This window comes from Euprymna scolopes, chromosome 40, assembly GCF_053919585.1.
Source record: "Euprymna scolopes isolate OS-2025 chromosome 40, ASM5391958v1, whole genome shotgun sequence".
NCBI lineage: Eukaryota > Metazoa > Mollusca > Cephalopoda > Sepiida > Sepiolidae > Euprymna > Euprymna scolopes.
Window position 1 is genome coordinate 65963871 of NC_136521.1, and position 17309 is coordinate 65981179.

General features: G+C 36.5%; 1 protein-coding gene across 2 annotated transcripts in view; it reads right to left on the reverse strand.

Annotated features, from left to right (window-relative positions):
* The window catches only part of LOC145265587 (uncharacterized), a 140286-nt gene that overhangs the window by 80469 nt on the left and 42508 nt on the right, over positions 1–17309 (reverse strand). For both annotated transcript variants that reach the window (XM_080121595.1, XM_080121596.1), the window contains exon 2: positions 13644–13788. In XM_080121595.1, coding sequence (XP_079977721.1) covers positions 13644–13788 — 145 coding nt within the window. The remainder of the gene's footprint in view (positions 1–13643; positions 13789–17309) is intronic.

Sequence of the window (17309 nt, forward strand, 5' to 3'; positions counted from 1 at the left end):
CGAACCCTGAATGTTGAGGCGAAAAACTTGATGTTACCACTCACCCACGAAAAGAAAGTAACTGAAAACAATTTCAATTTAACGTTTTTAACGCACAAGTGGCAGGTGCGTGGCGAATTTAATTAGGTCAAAGGAAAATAAATTCTGCACTTAATTTTAACTGCGAGATAGTTCTTTTGGGTTTGTTTTTCACCCAACTTTGTCTGGTTTTGTTTCCCCAACATGTTGGGGGAAAACCAGTGTCCGTATGAAAGCAATTGTCTGATATGACAGTTTTCACAGACATTGACCAAACTTCTATTGCTTTCTGGACATTCCCGGCCTTTGTGCCGGGAACCGCACCTTTGCTTCAGATCAGTTTTGCTTTTATACGAAAAAGCCAAACAAACACATGAGAAGCCGAAATAGCAAGAATTTTATAAAAGTAGACTTAAACAAATCTAGACGCGATGTGTGTTCGCAAATCGTACAATTATGATCTAGGGGTATATAAAGAGATCTAAGACCCCCCCCCCCGAGAAGCCCGGTGAAAAAAAGCCTTACTTGAACATACAAAAATGCGTGCGCCACATTTGCCTTTTATATATATATATAGATACTAGCGGGGGTGCCCGGCATTGCCAAAGTGTTTGGAGATGTGTGTGTTGGGGGGAGGGGGGGTTAATCAAAACAAAAATAAAATAAAAAACATTGGCCAGGTGTTTGGAGGTGTAAAAGAACAAGAAAAAGTTTTGGTAGGAAGGTAGGCTCGGACTCAAAGCCTTGACGCGAAGGTGGAAAAGAAAGAGAAATAACCCTGACATCTAACCCACTCGGCCACGAGGGAACAGGAAGTGAAAACAGTCTTAATTTGACATTCATGAAGTGACATTGAAAGGTGCGAGAATTTAATAGGGTCAAACATCATGTGACTAAGTTTGGCGCTGCAAGCCAGTTTCTGCGCATTTGTTTGTTTCCCCCGCTAAATGAACAGCAATTGTCTGATATGACGGTTCATTTCCCCAGAATTGATTACACCTTATTTGATTTCTGGACGTCTCGGCACACAAATTCGTTTTCACATTTTCGCTTTTTTAATACTGAAAAGCCAAAGACACACGTGGGCCAATAAATATAGCAAAAATTGCGCATAAAAATTGCCCAAATTAAAGATACACACAGAGTAGTTTCGTAAATCTTAGATATTATCATCTCGGTAGCATATAAAAAGTTATAAGAATGAGCGAGCAAGCTGAGAACCAGCCTGATAAAAGCCTTTGTCGGACACACAGAAAAAAATGTACACACACAAACACTAACACACATTTTTCCTTATATAGTAAGTTATAAAAATATATATGGCAATTAAGCTACACACAATTTCACATTTCATTCTCGTGAGAATTCGTCAGCCGTATGCAAAGAGTTGTGGTTACCGCGCGTTTTTATATACGCACATGCTATTGAATTTTTAGTTAGCCAATCAGCTTCATAGTTTCCACTGCACCCATCCTAATCAGCCAATGGATGGGCGCTTTCAGGACAACGGTACAGTTGACCTTAGGTTCACCCCTTCATTTGTGTTTGTTTTTCATGGGAAGAGTAGATATCTAAGTAAGCTGACCTATTTTCAACCTAGAGGAACTCAAAGAAAGTGGACGTTGCCGATAGTCGAATGGAAAGTAGTAAGACAAGCAAGTACATGTAGGGACCAAGATGATTCATGTAGATTATGCCTAAATGAAAAATTTGCTATCCTATACTTTAAAGAACCCCAACATCAATTAAACTGTAGGAGAGAAATAGCGAACAACTGTGTGCACAGGATAAACTTTTACTCTATGATAGCGAGATAAAATAATTTTAAAATTGACAATAATAGAAAATAAATAAAACTAAACTAAAATATATATATATATATATATATATATATATATATATATATATATATCCAAATTATAGAAAAATCATTTCCAAGCCTTCCGTGGCTCGGGTGACAAGATCACAGTGTAGTATCTGTTCTGGCAGATACTGCAAGCAAAGACCATATGTGGGGGCAACCCCACATATAAGACCTTGGTCAATGTAGGGGCAACCCTTCATACCAATTGTCACTATCCAGCTCCCCTACTCCCCGGGGAGATGATCCCCATTTCCCCTTCACTCCTCACATAAAAAAAATCGGCCTTGTGCCTAATTTGCTCGATGGGGGAGCAAATAAACACACACATATCTAATGTCGTCGCTTTTTTTTTTTTTTTTTTAAATATCTAACTACACCTAGGTTGAAAATAGGTCAGCTTACTTAGATATATATTTTTATAACTTACTATTTAGCTCTACCTATGTATTGAGCACTGTTGAAGTAAATACTGAAAATTTATGCATAAAATTATATTTTCATATATCAATTTATGTGATTAAATCAAGTAGCTATATATATATATATATATATATATATATATATATATATATATATATATATATATATAGGGGCAAACAGTTAATAAAACATTAAAAAAACACCTTGAAAAAGAGTTAAAAACATATTTAATCTGAAAAGGAAACACTTGATAAGTGGATAGTTCTTAATCCGCAGAGTTTCAAAGAAATACTTTCCTTCTCATCAGAGGGTAGGAATTAGCAAAATGCGGGATCGGATTTTGCATACAAAAGTATTTGATGAAACAACAAGTAAGTCAAAGATCTTACTTGATAACAAAAAAAGTGAAGCAGAGGGAATATGGTGAAGAAAAAGGTGATTACATGTGAATGGATAGTCTGGTGAAAGGTAAATAATCCAATGACGGTATAATCCAAAAATATAACTCCAAGAAACTTAATTGAGTTTCCATTTGCACAAGTAAAATCCAAGGAAATCACGTAATTGGAAGATGGTCCAAAATAATCCAAAAGGCCAAAATCCATTGAATAATTTACAAATATGTACAAAGAAAAGAAAAGGGGAAAATTCCAATGATATTAATAAAAGAAAAATAAGATATGCTTTTCACATGACTGCCGAGATATAAGAAAGATCAGGGAAGAAGAGGAAAAAAAAAAATTAAATGGTGACAGAATTAAATATAAGATAGAAAAACAAATGTCAAAATGACCCAGACAAAAAGGATGTTAAAAGGCGCGAACAAAATATAGGGCAAAAAAATAGGTCAACTGAAATGTACAGGATATTACTTAAGAAAATGTCAGCAAGAGTTGCTAAAAGACACTAAATGGAAAAAATAAATAAATAAATAAAAAATAGATAAGTAAATAAAAAAATAAATAATAAAATATAAAAATAAAAAAATACAAAAATTTTAAGGGGAGAGGATGGCCGGTATCTGCAAATTCAGGATAAAGCAAGTAAGTATGTAAGTAAATGCATATAGTAAAATATAAGTAAATATACATGCAGGATATAGATGTGTGGGTATATAGGAATATTAAGACTAAGACGTTCATATATTCTTTTATTTAAATTACGTTGAGTTTCTCCTACGTATATTCTTCCACAATCAAGGCAGGGTATGGAATATATTCCGGCTTTGGTGTTAATGTTGGTATTAGTTATAGAACACAAAAGAGATGTAAAAAACAACAATACACTCAACGCCATATTTTGTCACATCATGGAAAACGACCACCATTTTGATTTTAACAAAGCAACTTTCCTTAAACACATACATAACAGATCCACACGACGTTTAATTGAGTCAGCTATAATCTCCCATTCCAGCAATATAATTAAGCAAAGAAAAGGTTTTTTCCACGTTGCTCCCTTTCTGTCGAAAATAATTATTAAAGAAAACAACTTAGACACCGGTTAAGCGCGAAAAAAAAAAAAATTCGTAATTTCACTTAATTTTATTTTTATTTTACTTATTTACTGTATTTTATCATTATCTATTTTTAGACTCCATTTTATCACCTCCTATTCTTATTTTTAGACACCATCTTTTAAATTACTGCGCTATTTTATCCCAATTCAATTATTTCTAATTAAAAAAAAAAAAAGATTCTTTCGTAATCTCGTGTCATTTTATTTATTTAATCTATCACCGCTTTATTTCCAAACACAATTTTTAATCTCTACGATATTTTATCTTTTAGACGTAATCCACTACACTAGTTTACGCTAATTAGTTCTTCTCTCATAAAATGTATATACATGTATATATGACATCTAATTAACATAAGGAAAACACGCTGCTCTCCCCCATCATTATATATAGCCCCAATCCTCCGACTCTCTCGTCAATGACCATCCCTCTTGAAGAAGCCCGCATAAATCGGGCGAAACGTTGAGTATCCAGGTCCTTCCACCTCCATTTTATTTCATATATATATATATATATATATATATATGCACAAACACGCATACATACATACATACAGGTGATATCCGACGCAACATTTGGCCACACATGGAACAGTAACTAATGCACTTCTACCATTATGTCAGTGGTATGAAATTCACCACAGAACATTAACCACCACCCATCACAAATAGCAACATCGCTCTACCCTAAACCCATCGATGGACATGGTTACTTTGATTATCACAGCTGCTACCATATTAGCACAAAAAGATCAATCATAAGTGAATAGCTGCACATCAAATGGATCTACTCAGATCCAATTGAGTATGACACACCATAATTTCAACCTAGCACGCCCGCTGTAGAAACTACCCCCCTCTACAAAATAAATAATTAAACAATCAATAAAAAACACATCTATCATATCACACAAGCTTATAAAAGCATAAATTTTTTTTTTTTTTCTTTTTTACTGGAAATCGCTTCAGACAAGATGTGAAGCCAAGTCAACAAAAAATGATTATTGAAAAGTCAAGAGATGCATACTGACCTTAGTCTTGGAAAAAAAAAAAAAGGGAGGAGGAATACAGTCAGCATGGAGGAAAGCTCCACAGTGCATGGAAATAAGCTGGTGGTGTAATATAGTACACACCTTTACACATGAGACCCACATTTTGTATGCAGTCTACATCGTAAAGGAAACAAAGACAAAAAAATAACTCGGACTCACTATCTCGCTTTGTAACAACATTTATTTCGTTATTTACCCACCATGCATGACTTCTAGTTACGACTGACATCACCCACATTTCCAACGTACTCTCTCTCCTTTTTATAGTCTTTTTCGTTACCATGGCGTCATTTCACTCATGGCTCGTTATTTGCATATAGCCGCCATACACGCATTGTTAGAGGAATAGGAAGCTGTATTACCATGATGTAATATCTCAGAGTTACCCACGGAGCTCGCCTGTCTATTTAATTTTATTGACTTTCAAACGTTAATTATTCCACATTTCCCGCATTGGCACGCGTTACATTCGGTTTTCGGTAAAAAAAACAGTGAAACTCGACTCTAATAACAGGCCCAGAGCCAGTGAACGTTTGTCGACTTCGTCATATCAGACGGGGGAGCAGGTTTTTGAAAACAAACTAACCGATTTATTGACCTCATTAAAAACTGTCCCGCAAAAAAATCGCCGTCACGTCAATCAAAAACGAGCACCTGTTTGGTTTTTTTTCACACTTTACTATTTTCCAACTGCGCGTCGCAAAAGCTTCCTTTTTTTTTCACGGGCACCTGTTTTTTTCAAACACACCTACAAACACCCGGGCAACGCCGGGTACCCCTGCTAGTATACAATATGGTAAAAACGGAAAAATGGTAGGATCTTACTGCTGATGCAAATCTCTATATAAAAAGCCAAGTACGTCCAAGGATGGAGTACTGCTATCACATCTGGGCAGGAGCTGCTAAAAACAGCCTATCCTGACTTGACAGAGTACAAAATAGACTTTGTGGCTTAGTGGGGAATGCCCTTTTCTCTTCCCTGCAACCTCTATCCCACAGAAGAGATGTTGCAAGCATGTCTTTGTTTTATTGTTACTTCCATGGCAAGTGCTCGTCTGAGCTCCAATCTATGGTCCCCCCTCGCAAATCTTTCACGATAAACACCCATCTAGCTGAAACCACTGTCAAAAATTTTCCCCACTCTTTATCTATGGAAAAACCAAAATGTAGATTCCATGAACAAATCTTCTTTCTAAGAAGTGTATGCCAGTGGAACTCTCTTCCGTCTGCCTGTTTCCCACCTGACTACAACCTGGATGTCTTCAAGTCCAACATAAACAAATTCCTGATGAACCGTCCCCTTAAGTAAGACACTTTATCAAATCTCCAATACTAAGGATTACTACGATACTATCCCATTGATTACTGTACACGCAATAACCCTTATCCCCAAGTGGCTTTCGGGCCTTGATAAGTGATGATTACCACGTAAAAAATAAAAAAAATAACTAGGATCTTTTTTTGTCACTGCAGCTCATGAGAAAATCGCCATATAAATCCACAGGAAAAATCCCCAAGCAAATAAATACTTTATGCATTTCCCGACAAAACTTCAAAAGGAAGCATAAGATCCATTCATGGACAACAAAGCATTTTGCATGCAAACATTTGAAAAATACAATCAACACCTTAAAGAATGCAAACCAGACAATCCAAAATCTAATATATGAAAGAAAATATATAATTTTTTTAATTTCCCAAAAATCGTAAGACAAACATTTTTAAAATTCAAAAATACAAAAGTTTTAAGTATCTCAAAACACACAAAAACCAGTGTTTACCTTTTAATTTTATTTATTTTTTATTTATTCCTTAATATGTTGTTCGTTGTTTGTTCGTTTTACGACATATCAAGCCTTTTCGGGTTATTTAATGCCGAATCCAGTGATTTTGAAGAACAATTTTTTAATAAAATATATTTGTTTTTTTTTTTTCAAGTCGGCTTCTATTTAACCCATAGTTGGGACCCTAACAGGTACTACCACTCCGGGTCAGAGTGGATCTGGGAGCAATGGTAATTAAAGGATGGCCCCACACTCCCCAAAGCCTGCAAGCTGGGGCCTCACCACCGTATATGGTTTAAGGTCATATCCACGACCACCTTAATATATAAATATATTTCATCGGCCTTTTGTGTGTGTGTGTGTGTGTAGAGAGAGAAAGAGAGAGCCGCATAAACTTTTTTTTTTTGCTAAACACTCAAATCAGTTTAAACTAACTGTGCATATTACGACCAGCACTTATGACAACATTTAAAATTAAACAAAATACAGGAATGTCCATATGATACACATACCAGTCACAGGACAAAAATGAAAAATTCCAAAAAAAAAATCACCTTATTTGATCAAATATTTATTCATTTTTTTTTCATTTAAGCAAATCCAATTTATTTGTTTCAATGGGGGTGAAAAAAACTAATATATCAGTGGACAAGGGTAGACAATCCTAATGGAAACTGTAAAACATTCATTGATTACCTCCCCTTATGTTCTCTAGTAAAACATGATTTTGTCGGTCACTAATCAGTAAAAAACAGCAAATTTGTTTTTCATAAAAAACACACAAAAATAAAAACGACTTCATACAATTTTTGTAATTTTTTTAATATACAACCTTCATTCTGCGATAAATAGGTACATGAGAAAAGTTTTTCTACATTTTTGTTTATCAGTATGAGTGCCAATCTGAATAAGCACCAAATCAACAAAGTCAAAAATTAAGAGAAAGGTACCAAGTGTACATGTGGAGAGAAAGAGACAGGAAATCATTCTTTGATGGAGCAAAAGTCATCTTCTACCCCCTAATCAGGAATTCATAAAAGTCGTAAAATTCAAGAAAACATTAACATTTTCAGAAAAAAAAAAAAAAAAAAAGTGTCATCAGAGGGAAAATCAGCCTTTTTTTTAACAAAAGATTTTTAGCAAAAATTTTTTGCTTCTAAATTTAAAAAAGGTGAAATTTTGTTTAAAATAACAAAAAAAAAAAACAACTTGTATTCCTAACAAGTCGCGTGTGCGTGGTCCCCCTCTGGTGCTGCATGTGAGATGACGCCACAAAAATAGTGAAGAAATGATGAATGTGAGAAGTGTGAAGGGCCAACGTTGCCTTCACAGTTTTGTCAAGTTTGAGAAATGGATGGAGCTAAAGTTATGGGGTAAAAAGTTTCATTTTTTTTTGGTAATTTTGGAGCATTTGTGACCCCTTTTGAGCTGCTGAGAATGCTGAATCCCAGTGAAAATGAGCAAATGGTGCAGTTTCACACCTTAACACATGTATATTTGAATTCAGCACCATGGAAAACCACTACATAGCCATAAATATCAAGTTTTTGAGTAATATGTAAAAAGAGCTCCAAAAAGGCATGTTTTTTTAGCCCTCAAATTCCAGAGGGATGTGAACTAGAATTTTGCCAGGGTCAACCATACTGGATTTATATTAAGAACGATGGCCTCCACATTTTGGCTAAGTTTCAGAAAAATCTAATAGATGGATCAAAAATTATGGGGCAAAACGTCATTTTTTACCATTTTGGAGCATTTTTGACCTCTTTTGAGTGCAATGAAATACAATTTGTGGCAAAATTTCAGGAGAAACTAATGGACAGTTATCTGGCAATTGTCCGGAATAACGGATGCACAGACGCCACCGAAAACATAGGTCGTTCTCCGATAAATCGGGGGGCCAGAACAACATTCACTCAAATTGAACGCAAACTAAAAACACAACTTTTCTTGACTATACTTACCTCCAAATGATACAATAAACACAAAAGAGTTGGATGAACTGATTTGACAATTACTTTAAACCCTTCATTCTGATGAAAGTTTTGAAATATGCGACTTGTAAATGTTTTACTCCGAATTGGGTACTTCAAATTAACCGCGCTGATCTGCTCTGCCGAATCAGGCAGGCAGAAAACTGTTGAGGATTGTTGAAAGATACTATTGGACTATGAAGGTCTGTGTACAGTGAGGAGTCGGATGTTTAAAGTGAGGTCAGGCTTCGACAGTGCTGTGCCCTCTCCCCTACTCTTTTCAACTATGTGTTCGATTATATACTCAACAAAGCCCTTCAAGATTATGAAGGGGTTGCAGTTGGGTGAAACGTGAACATGCCTGACCTTGTTTATACAGATGATATCGTTCTACTTTGATAGACTGGCAAGGAGGTGCAGGCTATGCGCAACCGATTGCAGACCGCTGCTCACAGATAAGTAATACACATAAATATCTCCGAAATAAAGTCATATCTCTGGTGATTGACCAGAGTACCTGGCAGCCGCTCATGCTGAACGGAATTTACCGAGATAATGTGGATTCCTTTGTCTATCTTGGTTCTACTATTATACTACCGACTCGGCAGGCAGATGACGAGATTGAACGGCAAATAAGAGCAGCATGGTCCGCATTCTTTCTTAAATTGGTCTCTGTGGTCTTGATGGGAAATACATTTGAACACGAAGCGACATATATCAGGCGATGGTGAGAACCACCCTTCCTTATGACTATGAGACGTAGCTTATGAGATTGGTGGATTTGCACAAACTGGAAGTCTTTGACAACTGTCTTCGCAGCATTCTGCACTGGTGCCATAGAGATCATGTTTCGTTTTTGCACTTCGTTGAAGACTAAACCTATGCCCACTCTAGTCCATCTTCTTCAACAACATTCTTGGTGGTTTGGACAATCCTCTCCCCTCCTCCTCCTCCTCTCTAACTGGATGGCATAAATGTGTTGGCGTGTAGCTGAAGACCTGGGTAACAACAATTAAAGACAACCTGGTAATACTATCAGGCCCTCAAACAGTTGTTCTGCGGCGTTGGAATCGGGAATGGCTAGTTATTTCCTGCAATCTGGCCTAGGATAGTCAAAACTGGACTGCAATGGTTGAAGATTTAGTTCGTGCTCAAGGTGAAGCCGGCTACATCCGACCAGGATGATGACCGTTACACGTGGGACAATAAAGATACAAACAGAAAAGGAGGAAAATAGAATTCTTTGATCAGAACCAACCATTCCGTTATAATAACGGAGCTAATAGATATCTACATCGGAACATATTCGGTCATCAATCTGGAAAGTGCATGATAAAACTTGTGGAAGTGACCACTTCTGTATTATACTAAAAGGTCAGAATTTAAAACCAACCAAAGAAAACTTAGATGCCTATAAAGATGATAAAGCTAAAGCACACAGGACTATTAAAAGAGACCAAACAATAATCATGACAACAATCTCAGTAAAATATGCTCGGATACAAAAAAAAAAAAAAATCTGGGACATAATTTTTAAAAATTTAAAAAAAACAAAAAAAAAACAGGCCATCTTACTAACACATTATCCAGAAAGTTACAAATTAAAAAAAAAAAAAAAATAAAAAAAAATAACTGAACGATATAGTTGCAAGTTTTGCAAAATATTCCTCCTTTTATTCGATTATGTCTGAAAGTGACACTATGTTCACCGAGCAAGATCAGAGATGCGGCACTGTACAACTTATCCTCTCTACTGACCCAAGTTATGAAAACAGGACCATTGCCAGTACCCTCAAAATACAAATCTGAACAGTTTAAGGTTTGAGGACACATCCTAATGAAGTTTCTGGCCACGGTTATGATCTTTGGTGTGTTTTTACGTAAGGGTCACTCATACCACCTCACATCTTTGAAAGTCAACATCAAAATGTACCTTGATGTGCTGAAGAATGTGGTGATACCCTCGTGCTATCAGGTGGCCGCCAAAAGACCCTGGATGTGGCAGCAGGGCTTGGTGCCGGCCCACAAGTCCAAAGAGACTGAGGCTTTGCTTCAGAAGGAGTGCTTGCGCTTTGTACCTTTCTCTCACTGGCCCCCTCCTCCCTCGACCTGAACCCGGTAGACTACTTTGTTTGGTCATACGTCGAGAACATCACTAACATGACCTCCCACAACACTAAAGTTAGCCTAATCGCCACCATCCACTAAGTTCCTGCTTGCGCTTGTGGAAAAGGTATGCTCCCAGTTCAAGGTGGTGATTGAGGCTGAAGGCAGCTACATTGAACAGCTGATTTTTTTCTATAAAAGTTTTAACATAAATCTGTAGTGTTTCTTTTTAGGGTGACAACTTTATCATTCCACCCTGTAGAAAACAGAACCATTTAATTACTAAAATCCTAAATAGGTTTGCTGCGATTACAAAAAAATAAAGAAATAATCTATAATGTAAATCTCACCTGTCTTGTTTAAATGTATGCATGTATGTATGTTTGTAGGTCTGCCTAAAACTTTTGACAGAGGTGATGGATTTTCACGAGGGCAGTATTATTTTGAAACCCGACCCTTTAGATGACAAATATCGAAAAATTGGCTAAAAACATTAATCCCTTCACCCTCAATTGGGGCACTTTTCTACAGGAAGGGGGTTGCTTTTTTTGCTGATATTATCGAAAGTCACGCCTCTTTTCGATTGACTAACCTTAATTAAAACCTTTGCCACTTCTGACTTGGCGTTGGACGCAACAGCAAAGATGTCATATTTTTTTTTTTCACATTCTTTTTCTATTTTGTAATACGGGTTCGAGCCTACCTGCCTGCTACCAGTTTTTTGGCGTTTTTTTTTTCATTTGCTCAACACACACCTGCAAACACCCAGGCAATGCCGGGCACCCAGGCTAGTGTTGATAAAAGACAAAATCAGAGAGAAATTAAAAAGCGTTAGAACTAGAACCATCCAAAGACAAAATCCTTTTTTCTCTTAAAGCGAGTCGGTTTCTTTTATTTTCTCGGACAAAATTTCATTTCATGTTTTGCTCTACTTTTCAAACTTTGAATAATGGTATCAAAACATCAACCCCTTCCTGTAAGAAACAGACCTTGGCCAGGTTTTTAAGCTCCCTTACGTTTGTTACCACAAATGATGGGTTTAAGAGGCCAGACCCCTTTTCATCACTAGTTGGCCTTTGTCATGACAGGTGTCACTTCCACAGATAGGAAGGTTTACACAATTGTTTTCCTCTTCCTGCCTGGTGTATCAATGGGTTGAGAGGCCCTTTTTATTCAGCGTACCTTAATAATGAATTTTTCTATAAGCAATGAGATGAAAGTGTTAGCAACTTAAAAGATCTCCGCTGACTAATTGTAAAGCTCGGTGCTAATCCATAACCCCCTCTCCAAGAAACAACAAAAATAAAAAGGAACATCTTTATGGCGTAATTACCCATGACGAAAAGAAAATATCGTACACCTAAAAATCAGTTAATCAATTAATTTTATTGTTATAAAGGAAATCATTTGAGTTTTTCCAATGTACCCCCTCCTCATGTTAAGAACGGCGTTTTGAAATCTGATAAAGTTTAATCCGAAATTATCTCTTGTCTTAGCATCGAGAAATTGATCGTTTAGCCATTAAACTTTATATTCTTTTTTAAAATAAAACCACTTGATCAATTTACATGATTTACGGTGTACAATATTTTCTTTGCGTCATGGATACGTACACCATAAAAAATTTTCAGTTGTCTGTGCTTGCATGTCCAGCTAAAAGTAAAAAAACTACAAAACAAAGACCCACAAAGCTTCACATATTCTTGATTGGGATTGGCTTGAATGAATAATATCTAAAAGTTAAATGAAACTATTCATTCTTTGGAAGACCAGGTTTTGCCGGGGAGAGGGGGTAGTGTAATTTTTTCAGCCATTTAGAAAGAAAATACTGACTCCTATCTCAATTAAAGGAGAATTGTGTGTATGTGTGAGTGTGCGCATGTGCACATTTGTGTGCATGTGAGTGTGTATTTTTGTGTGTGAGTGTATTTTTGTATATGCATATTTTTGTGTGTGCATGTGAGTGTGTATTTTTGTGTGTGTGTGAGTGTATTTTTGTATATGCATATTTTTGTGTGTGCATGTGAGCGTATTTTTGCGTGTGCGTGTCAGTGTGTATTTTTGCGTGTGTATGTGAGTGTGTATATTTGTGTGCAAATGTGAGTGTGTATATTTGTGTGTGTGTGCATGTGTGCATTTTTGTGTGTGTGTGCATGTATTTTTTGTGCGAGCATGTATTTTTGTGTGTGCATGTGAGTGTATATTTTTGCATGTGAGTGTGAATTTTTGCGTGTGCATGTGAGTGTGTATTTTTATGTGTGCGTGCATGTGCATTTTTGTGTGTGTGTGTGTGTGTGAATGTATTTAGTGTGTTCATGTGAGTGTGTATTTTTGTGTGTGTGTATGTGTGTGAGTGTGCATTTTTGTGTGTATTTTTGTGTGTGCATGTGAATGTAGTTTGTGTGTGTGTGTGTGTGTGACTATTTTTGCGTATGTGTGTGAGTGTATATTTTGTAATTGTGTGTGTGTCCACCATGAAGACTTTTATTTTTGTATTTTTGGTGGGGGAGGAATCATACACTTGCACCTAAAACCTTCCTTTAATCAAAAGTTTCAAATGCTAGATCACTTGACCTTTTATAGGGACGATCACGGCTCTAACTCATCCTTCAGAGCCGTGTCTGCAAGTGTACCAAAATCATGGTCGGATTGTTGTCCACAACTAACGCAATGATTATTGAAAACATTAATATCATGGAATAACAGAATACAAGTTATCAAATCGATCAGAAAAAACTTTTCAAATGATGATCACAATTGCGGCCGCAAACATATAATAAAAAAAAAAACATTGATCCTTGAAAGATGGATTCTGGGTGATGATCACTTTGCCGCCATTCGTAAAACGAAAGTGAGAGACGAAGAGAAGCAGGGTGGGCACAAGAGAGGCATGAAAGAGTTGGTTTACCTCCGCTGGTATTTCCCATATCTGTTGACATTCATTTTAAACTCGGAAGCTTCTGGGAAAAGGCACTGCAAGAGATCTTTGGTGGCATCCGGCGGCAGGTTCCGCACTGCGATAGCTCGTAGGCATTCCAAATCTGAAAGTGCGTCTGTACGAAATACAACACAGGGTAAAGTAAAGAAATAATAATCAAGATGCCGCGGACGACTAGCTGTTCACACAAAGAGAAGTTGAAAAAAGGAAAAAACAAAAACAATAAAAAGAAAATTTAGTTCTCTGGTCAAGAAAACTCCAAGTCAGTTACAATAAATTATATTAGGTTTCTGAATTTTTGAGATGAGGATTCATGACGTAACGGATTCAGTTCTTGGTAAAACACTTCAGGGCTCTACATTGAGAATGAAATAGTCACATTTGCAAGTGATTTTTCAAAGTGGTGACTAGAAATAATGAAACGCTTATCTTTTGGCGATTGCAATTCTTTCACTGACAATCTTCCAAAACTCACTACTGAGTGAAAAATATCTTTTCAACTTTTTTTTTTTTTTTAATAAAACGAACAAAGTTAAATTATTTAAAGAATAAAAGTTTAATAGAACAATATACTTTTTTTTAACAAAGGCTGTTAAAAAAACACCTGAAATTAGAATGTTTATACCTTCAAGTATCAACATAAAATTTGCCGTATATTCAGAATTACACTTATAATACAGAAAAATCTTTATGATGTACATACTCGTCATGAAACGAAGATGTCATATTCCAAAAATCACGTGGGTTTCACTAGTAATTTTTCTATTTGGCTAGTAAACGAAAATATTTAGTTGTCAAAGGTCAACTAAAGATAAATTTGTCCATAGAACCTTGTAATTTTACTTCAGATTGATGGTTCAATCCTCAGTGCAGGCAACACACAAAACACAATTGCAAATTACTCAGCACTTCTACCAATGATGGAATGCTACCTCCATGGATTAAATGAAGGGTTCCGTTTGAAATTCAGAATTCTTCTCGTGGTCCCCAAAATCAACAGAGATCAGAGTATTCCTGTAATGATCTGGTCCCTGTCGATTGCATTTTTTGTTTTACAGCAAACCAACCGTTTTTGGTTATCTATCGCAGAGTCCGTTTTAATTCAGAGAATATTATTTTTACTTTTTTTTTTTTTTTTGTAGATATAAGTGTGTCAGAAGTTTATGTAGCTATGTTTATATGGAACGTGTAAATCAAAAGGAAGTTTCTGCTTGTGTAAAAGAACGTGTATGTAGGAGCCATGAATTGATTGCAGCGTAAAGCTGGTTCTGTGCAGTTCTAGGAGGTTCACCCTTCAAGGCTTCACCTTCTCTCTTTGGGAAGGGTTTAGATTAGCGCTAATCGCCTGAGGCGCCCTTACTGGAGAATGCAGACACTTTTTGCAGGTAAGAGTGCTCTTCCTCAGAGATGCCGACTTCTCAATCCCACTTTCCGACCCTAGTGTCACAGTTCTTGTAGAGAGAAAGAACAAAATAGTGGATTCGAAATTCTGTGCAGATTCTCATATTCAACAAGATATACATATTCTCGCGTTCGACAAGATATACCTAAGTTGGAGGTTATATTGACTGAAACGTGAAAATAACACTCAATATGTGAAGAGTAGTCTGAACAATCCAAACTATATAAAAAATATGCTACGGCAATCTCATTTTCAAACATACATAGTATTGTTATATTTGGGTTGGTGCATCAGCTAATAGTCTGTCGTTCCTAGACAATGTTCAAAAGAGATACCTGTAGGTATCATCCCAAAAAACAATAGTTCTTTACATCTCAACAACAATATGCCTTATTTGGGATGAATAATAATTTTTAAAAAAATAAAAATTTTCCCCAACATCACTTCCAACAAACTAGGAAAGATATAAGGAATTTTAAACTGAACTTTCATTTATTCCACGGGAGGAGAGAGTGAATTTTTGGGATCAAAATCCTAAAACATGAAGCCCTCATCGCAAATGCTCAAGTATCCAATTGAAAGAATATCAGAACACCAAATGTTATGGAGAGGTGCGAGCTATTGTCCAAGCAAACGAAAATGAAACAATGGAATCCCCGGGACCTGAAGCCATGACGTCAAATCGTTATGGGTCAGACCAGGCAAGCGGAATCCCCGAGCTGGTGACGAACTGGGTTACCAGGTCGAAATACTTCAATAAAAGAGAAAGATAAACAAAGACAGTCAGAGAGACGAACAGCAAAGAGACACGATTGTCATGTTTCGCAACCACTACTGTCGTCATTGTGTTGAAAAGTGTATATTAAATAATTCGTAAAATAAACTAAGTCTGTTTTTATGAACAAAAGTGTCTCATATTCATTGAGAAATGAATTAACTGTCCATTTTAATCGCTAGACGATCACCAAGCAGACATATATGTAACATAAAAATAGTTGAGAAAGAGCAGTAAGCAATCAAAAACTCAACCGCCATAGCACATGACTGTGTCGTTCCCATTCCACATTAAAAAAATGGCTGACTAACAAGGTCAAGCGAGAGTGAAAACTTTGCAAGTTCATATAGTCTGAATAGTTGAGCACTGTAGAAGCCTTTAAAATTTATAAGAGACTAGCAAGGTTACCCGGCATTTCCCAGGATAAAAGTATAACATCTATTTCTTTTTCTCCTTGCCCATCTAATTCTTCTCTCTGGACACGCGCGCAACTTAAGTATAAGGGAAATAACTGAAAAAAAAAAATCAGGGTTACTTCCCTTTACTAAGTTTTTTTTTTTTTTTTTTTTTTTTTACAAAGGAGTCACCGCTTATCAAAGCCCCGGGGCTAAGGTTTAACGAGCGTACAGTAGTCGATCAGAAAATGTTGTAGTAATTGTTAGTAGTGGAAATTTGGTAAATTGGATTACTTAAGGGGAACGGCTCATCAAGAATTTGTTTATGTTGGACTTGAAGATGACTATATTGTAGCCAGTTGGGAAGCAGGAAAACGGAAGAGAGTTCCACTGGTGTGCAGTTTTAAGAAAAAAAGCTTTGTTCGTGGAATCTACATTTAGGTTTAGGCACAGATAAAGAGTGGGAGAAATTATTGATAGCGGCTTCAACTACACATGTGCTTTTCGTGAAAATCAAGCCAGGGCGGGACCACAGATTGGAGCACTTGCCATGAAAATAACGATAAAGAAGAGGCAGGCTGGAAACATCTCTTCTGTGGGGAAGAGGTTGCAGGAAAGAGAAAAGGGCACCCCACACTACTTGTGAGTGAAAAACAGACAGCATGATAATATTAAAAAGCGTGTGTATGTTTTGATAACATTAACTGATATATTTGAACCATTCGACCACCACATGACTCTTTTTTTTTTTTATTATTTATGTAAACACTAGCGTTAACATCTAGAGATTGCACCCATTGCAAGTTTTCATTGTGTATTTTTCTACGTTGCATCCTCCGTAGCTGCTGGCAAACGTTCATCTCCAACAGTAAAGGTGACCAACTCTAAATCTGACTCAGTACGGAGAAACAAAATGCTAAACTGATTCTCACCATTATCGGGTCCGTCGCTAGAACTGCGAATGGCTGTGACAACAGAATATTCTTTTCATTCTTTTGACCCTCAAGTATATATTTAAGAGAGTAAGACTAAGTCAATCAAGCGAGAAGCACATCAGTCTATAC